The sequence below is a fragment of the Juglans regia genome, unplaced genomic scaffold (genome assembly GCF_001411555.2).
Source record: "Juglans regia cultivar Chandler unplaced genomic scaffold, Walnut 2.0 Scaffold_48, whole genome shotgun sequence".
NCBI classification, from domain to species: domain Eukaryota; kingdom Viridiplantae; phylum Streptophyta; class Magnoliopsida; order Fagales; family Juglandaceae; genus Juglans; species Juglans regia.
The window spans coordinates 1-15767 of NW_023359648.1; the positions used below are offsets into that span (position 1 = coordinate 1).

General features: G+C 39.5%; 1 protein-coding gene across 1 annotated transcript; it reads left to right on the forward strand.

The window, feature by feature from the left end:
- The first annotated feature begins 13933 nt into the window (after positions 1 to 13933).
- LOC118345805 (eukaryotic translation initiation factor 4B2-like) lies at positions 13934 to 15667 on the forward strand. Its single transcript, XM_035687034.1, has one exon. The coding sequence runs from the start codon at positions 14189 to 14191 to the stop codon at positions 15341 to 15343; it is 1155 nt and encodes a 384-aa protein (XP_035542927.1). The 5' UTR covers positions 13934 to 14188; the 3' UTR covers positions 15344 to 15667.
- The last annotated feature ends 100 nt before the right edge of the window (positions 15668 to 15767 follow it).

Sequence of the window (15767 nt, forward strand, 5' to 3'; positions counted from 1 at the left end):
ATTAGTTTAGGATGGTGTTCATGATTGGTTGAAAGTTTGAGCTGTGATTGGTTGGAAGGAGAAATGGTTTATGGGAAAACCATTTCCATTGAACTATAATCTTTTGAGATTTCTAGGGAGAGTAGATGGCTGATTCTCACAGAGAGAGGGTGGAAGTTTGTGAAAAGCATGAAAATGGAGTTAGCCACGGCATGGTGGTTCTGCAGAGTCCTGGAGGATGGAGTGCATGCAAGGAGAAAGGGGTTTTATGCTAGCTATCGTGAAGGGGACAGGGGCTTCACTATACAGAGGGGCTCAAATGTTCAAGGTGCATTCATGGCACTCGAAGAGCACCGAGGGGGAGGGCATTGTAACTGTACTTTTGTCCCAAATGACAGAGATGGGAGGGGATGGAGGAAACTTACTGAGGGCCTTAGGGAGGCTACTAGTTTTGGTGGGCAGGCACCACCCACGACGGCTGGTGCTTCATTTTTGAAACCTCCTCAGTCGTATAAGGAAGCTCTTCAAACATCAAGGTCTGTGGACATTTCTCATCAGTTGGACAGGAGGGTGGCTAGTGGGGATGACAGTAGCATTGTTTTGGTAGGAACTCAGGGACGTGAGGAGGTTGGCAGAAGATTTGTTGGTCTTTAAAAGGAAACTATCATGCGGGTTTTGTCTGATATACAAATGCAGTTGGGGGAATTGCAAGGTAATATTATATGGCTGAAACGGTGCGTTGAGGATCAAGGTTGGGATCTGATCCCTGGATCGAGTAATGGGCCTTTTATTGGGTAGGTAAAGGGCTAGGAGCCCAAGGGCCAACAAAAGGGTAAGGTTACATGTGGGCCTGAAGCTAGCCTCTCTACTGGGCCTGCTAAGGGGAAGGGCCCATTATACGGGCCCAGGCACTACAGGGAAGCATCCAGACCCACGGGGTATGTGTGGAGGAGGCATGGGGCTTCCCTTCCACCCGTGGCTATGGCTTGCGTCAAGGGTGGCGGGGGCCTTCCACCCGCAGCGTTTCTGGCAAAGGTAGCGACACCCCTGTAGGAGGGTGTTCACAGGGGTGGCTCAGGCGACTCAACTGGCGGAAGCGCTGAAAGTGATGCAATCTCTTGCACTGCTTCACGCGACATGGAGGGGCTGAGTCATGCATAGACCCGGTCGACTGAGGCTGCTGGGCCTTCGAAGGCTGTCGCCCTCCCTGTTCAACCGCCAGTGACTGTAGCCGAAGCTATTTTAGCCAAAGCCCAATCTTTTATTGCCATTGGAGATGCCGAAGCTGGTTGCACCACCTCAAGTGGTTTTGTCATACTGGGTCATGTACAGACTTGGTCGACTGAGGCTCCTGGGCTTCCTACGGCTGTCGTGGCACCGTTTCCACCGTTGTGGCCCATTATACTTCCTCTGAAGGTGTCGGGTGAAGCAGGTTCTCTGGTTTCTTCCCAACAGAACTTGCCGATGGAGTCACAAAACATGCTGATGGAGTTAGGTGAGCCCTCAACAGAAGTAGTAGCATCATCTCCTCCACAGGTGACTGTCTTACTTTCTGAAGGGGTGTCAATGGACATGAAAACTCACTTTCAGCCTCAGCCGTGGGATCCAGACTCGGCTTTGGTTGTGACCAGTCTAGACAATGGGCCTTCTGTTGAGGGGATAGAGGAACCAACTCCTTTATGCACAATGTCCCCTAATATGGATTTATCTACATCGGATTGGGTGTTTAAGCAGGTGGAGGAGATGTATTCCGCACTTGGTATTTCTTGTGAAGGATTTTAGGATCAATTTAGAGCTCTTCTCATTGCTATTGAAAATAGTCGTTCAAAGTCAACCACAAAGCGAGACAGGGAACTTAAAAGGCTTTCTTGCACTATCAACTATGCAGCCAAAGAGGAGGGGGGGGGGTGGTGGTGGAAGGGATAGACCGAAAGTGGACGTAGTGTGCTTTCAAGAAACTAAGTTGAGGGTAGTTGATAGAAGAATAATTTGTAGCTTGTGGGGGTGTTCATATGTAGGGTGGTCTTACTTGGCATCGTTGGGTGCGTCCGGTGGGGTTCTCTTAATGTGGGACAAAAGAGTGGTGGAGTCGGTTAAGGAATGTGTTGGAAATTTTTCGATTGCTAGTCGCTTTAAAAGTACGATTGATGGATGGGAATGGGCCTTTGCGGGTACTTATGGTCCAAACTTGGATAACGAAAGGAGGCGACTATGGGAGGAGTTGGCTGGTCTTATTTATTTATGGGAGGTGCCGTGGTGCATGGGGGGAGATTTTAATATTGTTCGCTTTCTCATCGAGCGTTCGGGGACTCATCGCCACTCTGCAGCTATGGAGGAGTTCTCGGAGTTTGTATTTGATTTAGATCTTATGGATCTCCCTCTTCTTGGGGGCGAGTTCACATGGTCTAATGGTCGGGGATGGTCAAGATTGGATAGGTTCCTTGTCTCCCTGTCGTGGGAGGCGTACTTTCCTGAACTTTCTCAGAAACGGTTGCCCTGTGTGTGCTCCAATCATTTTCCTATTGTCTTGGACTGTGGAGGTATTATTGGTAGACGCAGACCATTCAAGTTTGAAAATATGTGGTTAACAGCGGAGGGTTTTGTAGAGAAGGTGCGTTCTTGGTGGTCTTCTTATATGTTTACAGGCAACCACAGTTTCATTCTAGCTTGTAAGCTCAAAGCTTTGAAGCAATATCTAAAGAAGTGAAATTTGGAAGTTTTTGGTAGCATTGATAATCAAAAGAATACTCTTATGGAGGAACTACAAGATTTGGAGAACAGGGAATTGATGGGAGACCGCTCGAAGGAGGCCATTGCTAGAAAAAGAGTGGTTGTAACTGAGTTGGAAAAGGTGTTATTGATGGAAGAGATTTTGTGGCAACAAAAATCTAGGGCCATTTGGCTAAAAGAAGGTGATAAATGTACCAAATTCTTTCATAAAGTGGCGAATTCACATCGACGCAGTAACACCATTGAGTCACTCCACTCAAGTACCCAAGTGCTCTCATCCTTTGATGATTTGGAAAATCATATTGTGCAGCATTTTGAGAACCTCCTTTCGGAACCGGTATGCTGGAGGCCAAAACTTGATGGCTTGTCATTCGAGTCTATTGATTCACAAAGTGCTAATGGGTTGGAAAGGGCAATTGAGGAAGATGAGGTGTATAAGGTTATTAGTAGCGTGGCAAAAGACAAGGCACCGGGACCAGATGGTTTCTCAATGAGTTTCTTCCAGGCTTGTTGGGATATAGTAAAAAGTGATATTATGCAGGTTTTTGCAAAATTTCATTCTTTCCATAAATTTGAGAAAAAGCCTAAATGTGACGTTCATTGCTCTTATTCCAAAGAAACATGGGGCTAAGGTAGTTGAAGATTTTCGCTCCATAAGCCTGGTGAGTGGAGTTTACAAAATTATATCCAAGGTCCTGGCAAATAGGCTTAGCTTAGTGATGGAACATATTATTTCTAAGCCTCAAAGTGCCTTCATTAGGGGGAGACAAATTATGGATTCGGTGCTTATTGCCAATGAGTGCTTGGATCATAGGTTGCGAGAAGGCATCCCAGGTATTCTATGCAAACTTGACATGAAAAAGGCTTATAACCAAGTGAATTGGGATTTCCTTCTTTACTTGCTTGGTAGGTGTGGTTTTGGTGACAGATGGATTTCTTGGATCCGTTGTTGTATATCTACCGTCTGCTTTTCAGTATTAGTCAATGGTACTCCTGCTGGATTCTTTAGTAGCTCACGTGGTTTGAGGCAGGGGGATCCATTGTCTCCTCTCTTGTTCGTCATTGTTATGGAGGCATTGGGGCGGTTGGTGAAGGCTACTGTTGGTGGAGGTTTTTTATCCGGTTTTTCAGTGGGTAATGGCATAAATGGTCCTACTTCACTCTCTCATCTCTTATTTGCAGATGATACTCCCTTATTTTGTGATGCAGATACTGGCCAGATTCAATCTCTGCGAGCTCTTTTGCTATGCTTTGAAGCAGTTTCAGGGCTTAAGGTTAATCTTAGTAAATCCGAGATGGTTGCGGTGGGTGCGGTGCCTAATACTAACAACTTGGCGCGGTTGTTGGATTGCAAGGTGTCGTCCTTGCCTATGAAATATTTGGGTCTTCCGCTGGGGGCCAATTTTAAGGCTCGAGCCATTTGGGATGGGGTGGTGAAGAAAGTGGAGAGGAAGCTTGCTGGATGGAAACGAATTTATCTATCGAAAGGGGGTCGACTTACTTTAATTAAGAGTTCATTAACCAATCTCCCCACTTTTTTCTTTCACTCTTTCCTTTGCCTGCAGGGGTGGCGATTTGAATTGAGAGATTATTCCGGTCTTTTTTGTTGGGGGAGGAAACCAAATTCCATTTAGTTAACTGGAATAAGGTTTGTTCTCCTATTCCGAATGGAGGTTTGGGGATATGCAATTTGCGAACGTTCAATAAAGCGTTATTGGGCAAATGGTTATGGAGATACCACTTAGAGGGGAACACATTATGGAGGGAGATCATTGATTCTAGACATGGGAGTGGGTGGGGAGGATGGTGCTCTAAGGAAGTAAGAGGGAGGCACGGTGTGGGCTTATGGAAATTTATTAGGAAGGGTTGGCAAGGTTTTGAAAGTCACATACGATTTGTGGTGGGAGATGACTCCAGAATCAGGTTTTGGCATGATGTTTGGTGTGGAGAGTGTGCTTTATACAGAGAGGCTTCTGTCACAGATATGAGGGTATTTTCCCATGAATCTTATTAGTGGAATATTCTTTTTAATAGAAATATTCATGATTGGGAACTGCAGGCTATATCTGATTTCCTCAGGTTGCTCTATTCTATGGGAAATATTACGGCTAAAGAGGATAGGTTGCAATGGAGGGATAATGGTAGTAAAAAATGTACAATCAGGACGTACTACAAGATTTTGTCAACCCAAGGTCATGTTTCATTTCCATGTAAGAGGATTTGGAGATCACGGGTGCCTACTAAGGTAGCTTTCTTCGTTTGGACTGCAGCCCTTGGGAAGATCTTGACTACGGACAATCTAAGGAATATGGGAATCATAGTGATGGATTTGTGCTATTTGTGCAAAAAACAGGGAGAATCTGTAGATCACTTACTTTTGCATTGTGAGGTCACGAGGGGGTTATGGAATGAGATCTTTCGAAGAATGGATATTACTTGGGTAATGCCTCTGCGGGTGGTGGATTTATTGGCTTCTTGGAAGGAGCTTCAAGGCTGTCCCCAAGTGGCGGCAGTGTGGAAGATGATTCCGTTGTGTATCATGTGGTGCACATGGTCCAAGAGGAATGAGAGATATTTTGAAGATAGGGAACGCACAATGGAGGAGTTTCAGAATTTCTTTATGCGCACTTTAATGCTATGGTTTTCAGCCATTGTATTTGATGGAAACAATGTCCATGACTTTCTTTCTTTAGTTAGAATGTAATTAGGTGTTTTCTTTTGTATACTTCCTGTGTAAACAGGCTATGCCTATTTCATTCATATGAATAAAATTTTTATTACTTATAAAAAAAAAAAAAAAAAAAAAAAATTGACATTGTACCTTGGTCAAGATTTGAGGGATTACTTGCATTAAACTTAACTAATGAAATGGAGCAATCAGATCTCACTCACAAAACTAATGAATTAAGTTCAATTTCTATCGCTTGCTATCTTTCAAACTGGCATAGCAATGTATTGTTGAACTGGCTTCGTTGCTTGTTATGTATTTGGTCAAAGTGCATTTGAGGATATAGAGCCGCATTTTGATTTCTATTAATTCCTTTGTCTATACATTTTAGAATCGATTTATCAGGATCTGAAATCATGATGTGGTGAACAGACACCAAAACAATGTTTTAGAAGAATCATATAATAATAGTTGATTGCAGACGTTCAAAGGTTTGCAAGCAAAAGGAAGATCATCGTGTTACTGTTTTTCCCAAATAAATCTATAATTCGCACTGAGAGTAGGAAATAGAAAGCAACATGTAATAATTAACTTTGCTGCAATTAACAGATTCCAAGTATATTAATACTTGTTCAAACAATCAAAAAGAAAATTATAGTTGTGACTTGCATTGTGAAAAAGCTTCACCACTACCCCTTACTGTGATTATATTCAAGTTTTAATATACATCATTTTGGAAGAATTGGGACATTATCAAAAAATTTTTTTTGGCTATCGTCTGTGTATCCTGCTGAGGTATAGATATTTTTAATGCGTAAACTGGTTTTGCGTGTTATGGTAATCTACTACTTACGCAGAATCTTATATCTTTGTAAATGGAGTCCAGCAGAATGGTTTAATACAGTTCTTAAACAGAAGTGTTATTTCTGAAGAAGATTAAACTTTTTCATTCCTTGATTGCAAGTCATGGTGATAGTTTGATGTTATGTTTCCCACTACAATTGTCATTTGTATTAGGTGAGGTTCTTTGAGTGACTTCTCTATAGAATTGCTTTATGTTTTTTTTTTTTTCTTGGACTTCAGTCATTGATTGTAACTGGGATAGTTTCCACAATTTGCTTGTATCCGTTTCTAGTCCCTCGATGATGCTAGATGTCTTCTGTGTATACTTTTTGTGTACTTGGGCTATGACTCTCTCCTTTTAACAAGATTTTATTCTTACTTATATATATAAAAGAAAACATTGCTTTATGTTTATATATGAAACGGCTTATAATTTCAGAACTATTTACACTTGGTGAATCTTTCTTGTGTACAGATATGCAATGCAGTTGCTGTGGCTAAAATAATGAATGCCACCCTTATTTTGCCAGTGTTGAAGCAAGACCAGATCTGGAAAGACCAAACGTGAGACATCTTGACTGTTATATAATGCTGTAACCTGTTTGCTCATTCAGTATACTAGCATATTTAAACAACACTACAATATAATCGATGATACTAGTGGTTCCCACTTCCATTCTATCATGAGAAATTGTTGTTGTAATATTTTCAGTTCTATTGTGTTTTCTTTTTTTGATAAGTAATTTTTTTTTTTTTTGATCGGTAAACAAAATTTTATTGATCAAAAGTGATACTTTTGATAAGTAATTCTATTGTGTTTTCTTATAAGCTTTAAGAATTTGATAATGATTTTACCATTGAAGAACTTTGGGGATTGGAATGTTTTTTTAATTGAATAAAGTAAAGAAAGACCAGAAGTACCAGCAATGACATTGACTTTCTCCCAACCCTGTTCTATACTCTGATTTTTATAGTTTATGTCTATGCCTCTGCCTTTACTGTGCTATATATTAGTTTTGTGAAGTTCATTGTAAAAAACTAAGCAAGAAATTTGACAGACCATGTTTTTGATATACACTGAATTAATGCACAATTGTATCAGGGTGCCTATTTAGTCATCTTTTATTCATTCATATATGAAAAAATATTAGGAAATTACTTTGTAATCATTTACCTTTTAGTATGTTTGCAAAGTAGATAATTAGTTAGATTATATTACTCAGTATCCAGATGAATCTAATTGGGTCCTTAAATTCAATTGGGTCTAATTACAGCTCAGAAAATTGCACTGTTATTATCCTCACCACTGCAAGAATATCCTCAGCTACTAGTACCACTCCAGCAATTAAATTTCCAACTCCACTAGCACTTTTGTTTTATAAGAGTTTATTAGTACCAACTATCAAATGCCACATCTTCTGCTTCTGACATCATTGTTGTCAGCCCTTTTGCCAACACCCTCAAAATATTCTTCCCATCGACACTATTTCCATTGCACCCATCAGAACCACTCATTGGCCACGATGCTGCCGCAACCACCCATTCCCATATCACCAACTTTGGCAATTCATGATGTATGGGCTGCAAGAGCAGAACCCTCAATTCAGTGAGACTTATTCATTGATATTTTTAAGGCATTCACATTAGAGCAGATCACACTTATCGAAAACGTTTAGAGCAGATCACAGTTCTTATTTCAATTCTGACTCTTATACATAACAAAAATGCTTATTCAATTTGGTTTCAATTACTGAAATTTACTTTGCCAACTTTTAAAGTTTAAATTGAATTATTGTCTAAACTGTTTCTTTTCGCACAGTGGTTCCATTCTATTATCAATGGTACATTTCTTAGTTGCACACTGATTTTGAGAAAATTCCCATATTTTGTTTTGGTCAATGGATACTACCTCTGCAATTGAGCGCTGGATGTTGGTGTGTTTTCATTGAAAAGTGTACATGTACGCAGTCCTGCACTCACAATCTCATCGTCATCCCATTATTGTGTTTGTGCTAGAGGTCATTGGTATTACACGGTTAACTTTTTTCTTTTAAAAGAGAACCGCCTATCCTTACTCTTCTTTTTAAATATATGCAGGAAATTTGAAGACATCTTTGATGTAGATCATTTCATTGACTACCTAAAGGATGACGTGCGAATTGTCCGTGATATCCCTAAGTGGTTTACAGACAAATCAGAGCTTTTCACAAGTATAAGGTTTAATGGATTGATATGTTTCTGGTTTAGAGCCATTAACAATCACAATAACCCAAAGTCAATAATCACATGTTCTTCTGCTGCAGGATTTATAGAATGTTGTCTTTAATAGTTTACTAGAGCCATCTCTAGTTTTAACTTTCCGTATTTTTTTATCCCTTTTTCCTTTTGATAGTTAAGTGGATTTTATGTATATGTTCTGTGTACGCATCTTTGCACTAACCTTATGAGATTTGTCCCTAGACAAAATTGTTCATTCTGAATTCTGAACTTTTTATTGAAATTGATTCTACTTTTTATGACAAGAATAGAGGGAAGTGAAAAATGACTTCAGGATAGTTTATTTAAGGTTTCACTTAATATAATGTGTTATAAACTGGAATGCCATCACTTGTGATCCAGTAGAACCCGATCAAAAATTGTGATCCAGTAGAACACATATTTTCTTGAGATTTATTTATTCCAATTTGTTACAGCTGTTATTTATTAAGATTTTCATTATTTTTTATAGACGGACAGTAAAAAATATTCCAAAGTATGCACCAGCACAATTTTACATTGATAATGTTCTGCCCCGACTCAAGGAGAAGAAGATAATGGCACTAAAACCTTTTGTTGATCGGCTTGGGTAGGTTATGGATTTTTTGTTTCAAATATATGTTGTATTGCAGTCACATTTTGGCTTTATAAATGAATGGTTATGACATGCCAATCATCTGGGTTCAGGTATGACAATGTTCCTCCAGAAATCAACAGGCTAAGGTGCAGGGTGAATTATCATGCTTTGAAATTTCTTCCCGAGATAGAGCAGATGGCTGATTTACTGGCATCAAGGATGAGAAACCGTACAGGCAGTTCAAATCCTTATATGTATGCGAAGTTGGTGTGTGAAAGTTTTTTGAAATATTCTGGGTCTTGTTAGCATCCATCTGTACTAACAATTTACATCAAATAGGGCTCTTCATCTTCGGTTTGAGAAAGGGATGGTAGGCCTATCGTTCTGTGATTTTGTGGGAACAAGGGAGGAGAAAGCCATAATGGCGGAATATAGAAAGAAGGAATGGCCTCGACGTTATAAGGTGACCTGCAATGATACTACCTTGTCAGGTTTCTGTGTAGAAGTTAATAGAAACATCGGTGACATGTTTCTCACCATATGGTAGTTTGATGTGCAGAATGGTTCCCACCTATGGCAACTGGCCCTGCAGAAGCGGAAGGAAGGCCGATGCCCTCTTGAGCCTGGAGAAGTGGCTGTGCTTCTTCTGGGAATGGGCTATCCCAAGGAAACTCAAATTTATGTTGCTTCGGGGCAGGTCTATGGTGGGCATAACAGGATGGCGCCCCTCAGGAACATGTTCCCGAATTTGGTAAATTTTAATTATTATATTGTTTAAGCTATCCCCACAACTTGTTTTGAAAAAGCACAGCCGCATAATGGTTTTTCATTTTTGGAATTGTTTTGCACAACCCCACCCACTCCCGTTTGGCAGGGGCAATGGCTGCCAGTTTCTAATGATAATTTCTCTTCTCAGACTTTAAAAGTTTATAGTGGAAAAAATTAGCTGAAGTATTGTATATTTATTGGATTATAAAGAAATTAAAAATTGAGAAATTTTAAGGCATGATATGACATGGTAGAGAAAGGTGTTTCTGGTTCCGTGGGCATGGGAAGAAATTCATGGAATTGAACAAGGGAAGATTCTTGTTGAGTTCTCTTCAATTTGCCTTATCTGAAATAATATGGCTCATCTTGAGTATTCATTACAGGTTACCAAAGAGGAGTTAGCAACTAAGGAGGAGTTGGTTGGTTTCAGGAAGCATGTGACAAGCTTAGCAGCCCTCGACTTCTTGGTCTGCTTGAAATCTGATGTGTTTGTGATGACTCATGGAGGGAACTTTGCTAAACTGATAATCGGGGCACGCAGATACATGGGTCACCGTCAGAAATCTATAAAACCCGACAAGGGGCTTATGGCTAAATCCTTTGGGGATCCGTATGTGGGCTGGGCGACCTTCGTGGAGGATGTGGTTGTCACCCACCAGACACGGGCTGGATTGCCGGAAGAGACATTTCCCAACTATGACCTCTGGGAGAACCCACTGACTCCTTGCATGTGTAAAGCTTGATCGCAAGGATTTCCACATATGAATGTTTACCACTGGAGCATCTCCTTCACCAACAAGTTCATTCTCATTCGAAATGCAAGTTGGTTGGAGCCCAATGTCTGGAAGAGAAGAAATCTGCAGGGAGTGGCTAGAAATTTGGAGATGCAGTGGAGTTACTGGCCAGCAGGAGTGAGGTTCTAACGTACATCATAATAATGTGAGCGGGTTCGCCTTCAGATCATCTGTTTTACCCGTCCCGTCCTTGGGCAGACACTCGGCAGTTTTGACTTCTGATTGTTCGATAATCTATTACCTTGAACACAAAGAACTATGTAATTTTTCATGTATCACTCCAAATCTATGTAAACAAAGAACTATGTAATTTATCATGTATTACTCCAAATCAATGTAAATCTCTTTCTGAAGTGCAGGTCAAAACAAAACCATTAAAAAAAAAACCTCTCCATTTCACTTGAAATGGACAGTATTAATTTAGTAAAACATGAGATAGGGCCAAAATATCCATTGTTGTACAATAGATAATATCCGTTCCACTCAAAACAGATAGCATCTAAAATGGCCAAAATATCTCATGTTATATAATATTATCTTTTTCACCTGAAATAAAGAGCATATCTGTCACCTCAACTCAAATGACTTGCTACGTTGTGGATATGAAGGTGCATATAGGCCGGATAATGTGCCCGCCTAGTAGAGGGTGGAGGGTGGCCCTATGGGTGGCCGCCAAGGGCCACCATGTGGCGCGATCGTTGGCCAATCCTTTGGGCAGCCCAGATCGAGGTGGTGGCCATCCCTTTGGTGGTTTGATTTCTACCTTGTCACGTTCCATGGTGCACCCCTTGTGCATGACTATGGTTTTTTTTTACTGGATAAAAAGAAGGCTTAAAAAGTGGTGCATAGAGGTAGAGATATAGCCAATGGACTGTGCCACCCGTTCGCCCATCTAACGGATGGGGCTAGAGAGTATACGGAGGTAGGGACAGGGTGTGAGGGGCAAAAATGACTCTCCATCCAAGTGGGGGGAATGGGTGGCTACTCACTCATGTAGATAAGGCTAGGTAGCACCTCTACGTTCTCTTGCTAACTTTTCTCTCCTTAATGATAGAAAGATCGTTTTATCAATATGATAATATTTGCATGCTTTAAAAATACCATCAATTAAAGACTCAGTGTATCTACTATTAAAATGTTAATCAGAATCAATTCAAATTCCATGCCAAAGGTTGAGAACTCATCCTAGTACGTTAGGGGTCCAATGGGAACATGCACTATAAAACTAAAAATGCAAAGGTAAAAACTTTTTGGTCATTGACAAAATACAAGTTGAAGTTATATAACAAGAAATATTCATTATAGTGAGGTAGTTTGACCTAAACTAATAATGTATCATGTTGAATTATAAATTCCTAAACACATACAAGTAATATTTTTCATAAAAAATCATTTAACAATTAATTGAAGTAGTTTAATGAATGATTAAACTAATCATTCTGAAATAGGTTTATGGAAAAGGAAATTCAACATCAATCCGATTAATATGCGATAATAACCAAAAGTTGGTACTTAGATTTACCTATAGTATCCAAACAAAACAAATAGACTTGATTAGATAATGAGGAAATTGAGTGTATAAGTTAAAAAAAAAAAGAAAAAAGAAAAGGAAGTTGAGTCTATAAATCTAATTATTAGGTCATAAGTCTAGCAAATGCAATTATGAATAGGATATATTGGCCCACATATATTCCCATAGATTCTTTGCAAAAATGGTGGAAATTCAACAATAACCTTAAAAGGGAATGCTTGGATAATTAGGCTTAGTTACAAAATCTTCTGATTTCTTAAGGGATAACAATATAAGTTCTTCACGATAGTATGATAAAGAAAGCAAATTAATTGTGGAAATATTTATCAAAATATCAACGTTTCTGTTGGAGTTTATGAAGAAAGTGGAAACAACAAACTAGATGATTTGCTACATCCATGTGATCAACAAAATTAATTTCGATCATTTTTCCTTTTCTTTTTCGGAGGTTCCGTAAAAGTCTATTAAGCTTCCGTTTGGATAATGAGATGAGATGAGATGAGATATGATATGATTTTAGATAAAAGTTAAAAAAAATATTGTTAGAATATTATTTTTTAATATTATTATTATTTTGAGATTTGAAAAAATTTAATTTTTTATTATATTTTGTATGAGAATTTGAAAAAGTTATGATAATGAAATGAGATGAGATGATTTCTCAATCCAAACGGGACCTAAATGTTTTTGCATGATAAGTATATGACCAATATCTTCTTGTACCACAGTTATAATACTTGTCTTTCTAGTTTTTCACATATTGTTTTTCTAACATACTCTCATTTGTGACATTTTTTCTACATAATTTCAATTAGAGATATGAATAAAAGGATTACATAAATATAATTAGATATTGATATAATCATGAGTTTGTTTTCAAACCAATTTATAATTTTTATTATTATTTATAAACAATAAATTATATTGGAAGATAGTAATACTAAAGAATGAGTGTAATACCAAATAATGAAAGCGATGCATAGAATATATCATTCAAGTGTTCATATTATTTAAATATTAAGATTTGATTTGTAAAATTTAAATTTAATTTATTTTTTCAAATTAAATTATTACATATAATAAGAATTTCTAGGCAGAGACTTAAAAATAAAATTTATCATTAACGAATTGAACTAAATATAAGAATACAATTATGAATTATCCCAAAAAAAGAAATACAGTTATAAATAAGGGTGGGTCGACGCCCACCGCTAGGGCCTTCCGCTAATGCATTTTGTGCTTTTTTTAGTTTTTTGCTTTTTTTTATAAGATTTTTTTAATATCTTTAAATAGTTTTTTAAAAAATAAAAAAATTTACAACATTATTAAAAATTATTTACTTAATCATAAAGTACAAAAAATAAAAAACTAAAAAAAAATAAAAAATTACAAACCGGAGCTCCCAACAGTAATCATAACTTTTCCCTATAAATAAATCTCAGATGGCAGAAGGGTAATCCAAAAAAGAAAGAGGGCTCTACAGCCACCATTTCCAACTCTTGTTGGGAGCCACTGTTGGTCTTGGATTGTTTTTTTTTTTTTTTCCTTTTATATATGTATTTTTTAATATTAAAAAGAAATAAAAAAATAATAATATTATTAAAAAATATAAACTTATATTTTTTAATATTAAAAAGAAATAAAAAAATAATAATATTATTAAAAAATACAAACTTAATCATTAAGTAAAACAATTAAAAAAAAAATAAAAAATTGGTAGCGGGAGCTACCAGCGGTATCCCCAGCGGTACATCTATCATTTCCCAAAAAGAAATAGACGCAATTGCTTTGGCCCAACGTTAGATTTTCCTCACAACCTCATTTCGCCGCACTACAACCTTAAACACTCCCTCCCCGTCTGTCTGTCTGTCTGTCTTCTGTAATCCCCTCTTCTTCTCATGTTCCCGGAGCTCCGGCTCCACTAAAGGAGCCCCGGCACAATAATTGAAAAAGAACATTAAAGGAAAAAAGAGCGTAAACCAACGATTTCCCATTTATTATCTCTCTTCCTATTTGTAGCCAGATCTTGAGCCAGAAAGGAGATGTCGACAAAACCCTGGGGTAACATCGGAGCCTGGGCCGCCGATGTCGAAGCCGAAGAGCTCGAGGTTGCGGCGGCTGCTGCGGCTGCGGCCGAGTCCTCGTCCCAGAAATTCCCTAGCCTCAAAGAAGCCGCGACCGCCAAGCCCAAGAAGAAGAAGATGACCTTATCCGAGTTCAACATGGCCCCCTACTCCGCGTTGTCCGGTGGCCGCGGCTCAACCCAAAACAACCAAGGGTTGACCCCCGAAGAGATGCTCCGGCTCCCGACCGGTCCCAAAGAGCGCTCTGCCGAGGAAATGCAGTACGGTGGGCTCGGAGGCGGGTTCTCTTCGTACGGGCGGTCCGGTTCTTTATCGGGCCGGGGCAGGGACCGGGACGAAGGAGATGGTTCCTGGGGCGGTGGCTCCCGTAGGCCCTATGGTGGATTTGATCAGGAACGTAGGGGTCCCCCTCCGTCTAGGGTTTCGGATTTGGATCAGCCTTCGAGGGCGGACGAGGTCGACAACTGGGCCTTGACGAAGAAACCTCTGCCACCTTCACTCGAATCGGGTCGGAATAATCGGTACGGGTCTCTTGGTGGCGGGTCGAGGGCTGATGACATTGATAATTGGGCGGTTGGGAAAAAGCCTCTTTCTGCTAAATCTTCCACATTCGGCTCAGGATTTCGAGATTCAGGTCAGGAGCCCGAACGCTGGACTAGAGGAGGCGGAGGGTTTCGTGAGAGCGACCGGGAACGGCCTAGATTGGTATTTGATCCCCCTAGAGGGGATTTGGGCGTTAATGAAACGCCGGTGGTCGTGGTGAATTCGAATAAGCCGAACCCGTTTGGTGCAGCACGCCCTAGGGAGCAGGTTTTAGCGGAGAAGGGTTTGGATTGGAAGAAGATGGAATCGGATATTGAGGCTAAGAAAGCGAGTACACCGACAAGTGCTCACTCGAGCAGGCCTTCCAGTGCACAGTCAAGCCACTCTGAGGGTCAAGGGCTGCAGCAGGTTTTTGAGAATGTGGTCAAGCCGAGGCCTAAGGTGAATCCTTTTGGTGATGCCAAGCCTAGGGAGGTTTTGCTTGAGGAGCGAGGTAAAGATTGGAGGAAGATTGATCTTGAATTGGAGCATCGCAGCGTCGACAGGTCCGTACTATTGCATTCTTTCTGACATTGCATTGCCAAATTATCAAGTGGCTTGGCTAGTGATTTTGATACGTTATCCCAAGCTGGTTGTATGTCGTCGAGTGGAGCTCGTTAAGATTTGTTTGCTGTAGATTAGCCGAAATAATGTCATTGATTAATGTGGAAGATAAGAATGTGATGAATTTACATGGGGAGGACCCTATAGTTATCTTTACAGCTTCGTCAACCTTAAAAAAAAAAGGGCTATCTTGTATTTGCTTCCTTAACTTGACCTTTATTTATTTATAGGTACGATGAATTTTATTAATAATCAAGAACAAGGAGCATAGGCATCAATTTTGACCTTTTGATACGGCTAAAATAATTTCACTGAAAAGCTTGTGCCATTACTTTGATGATTTAGTATATAGTTTTAAGAGGTCTTGATACAGTGAGTTTAGACATGGTTT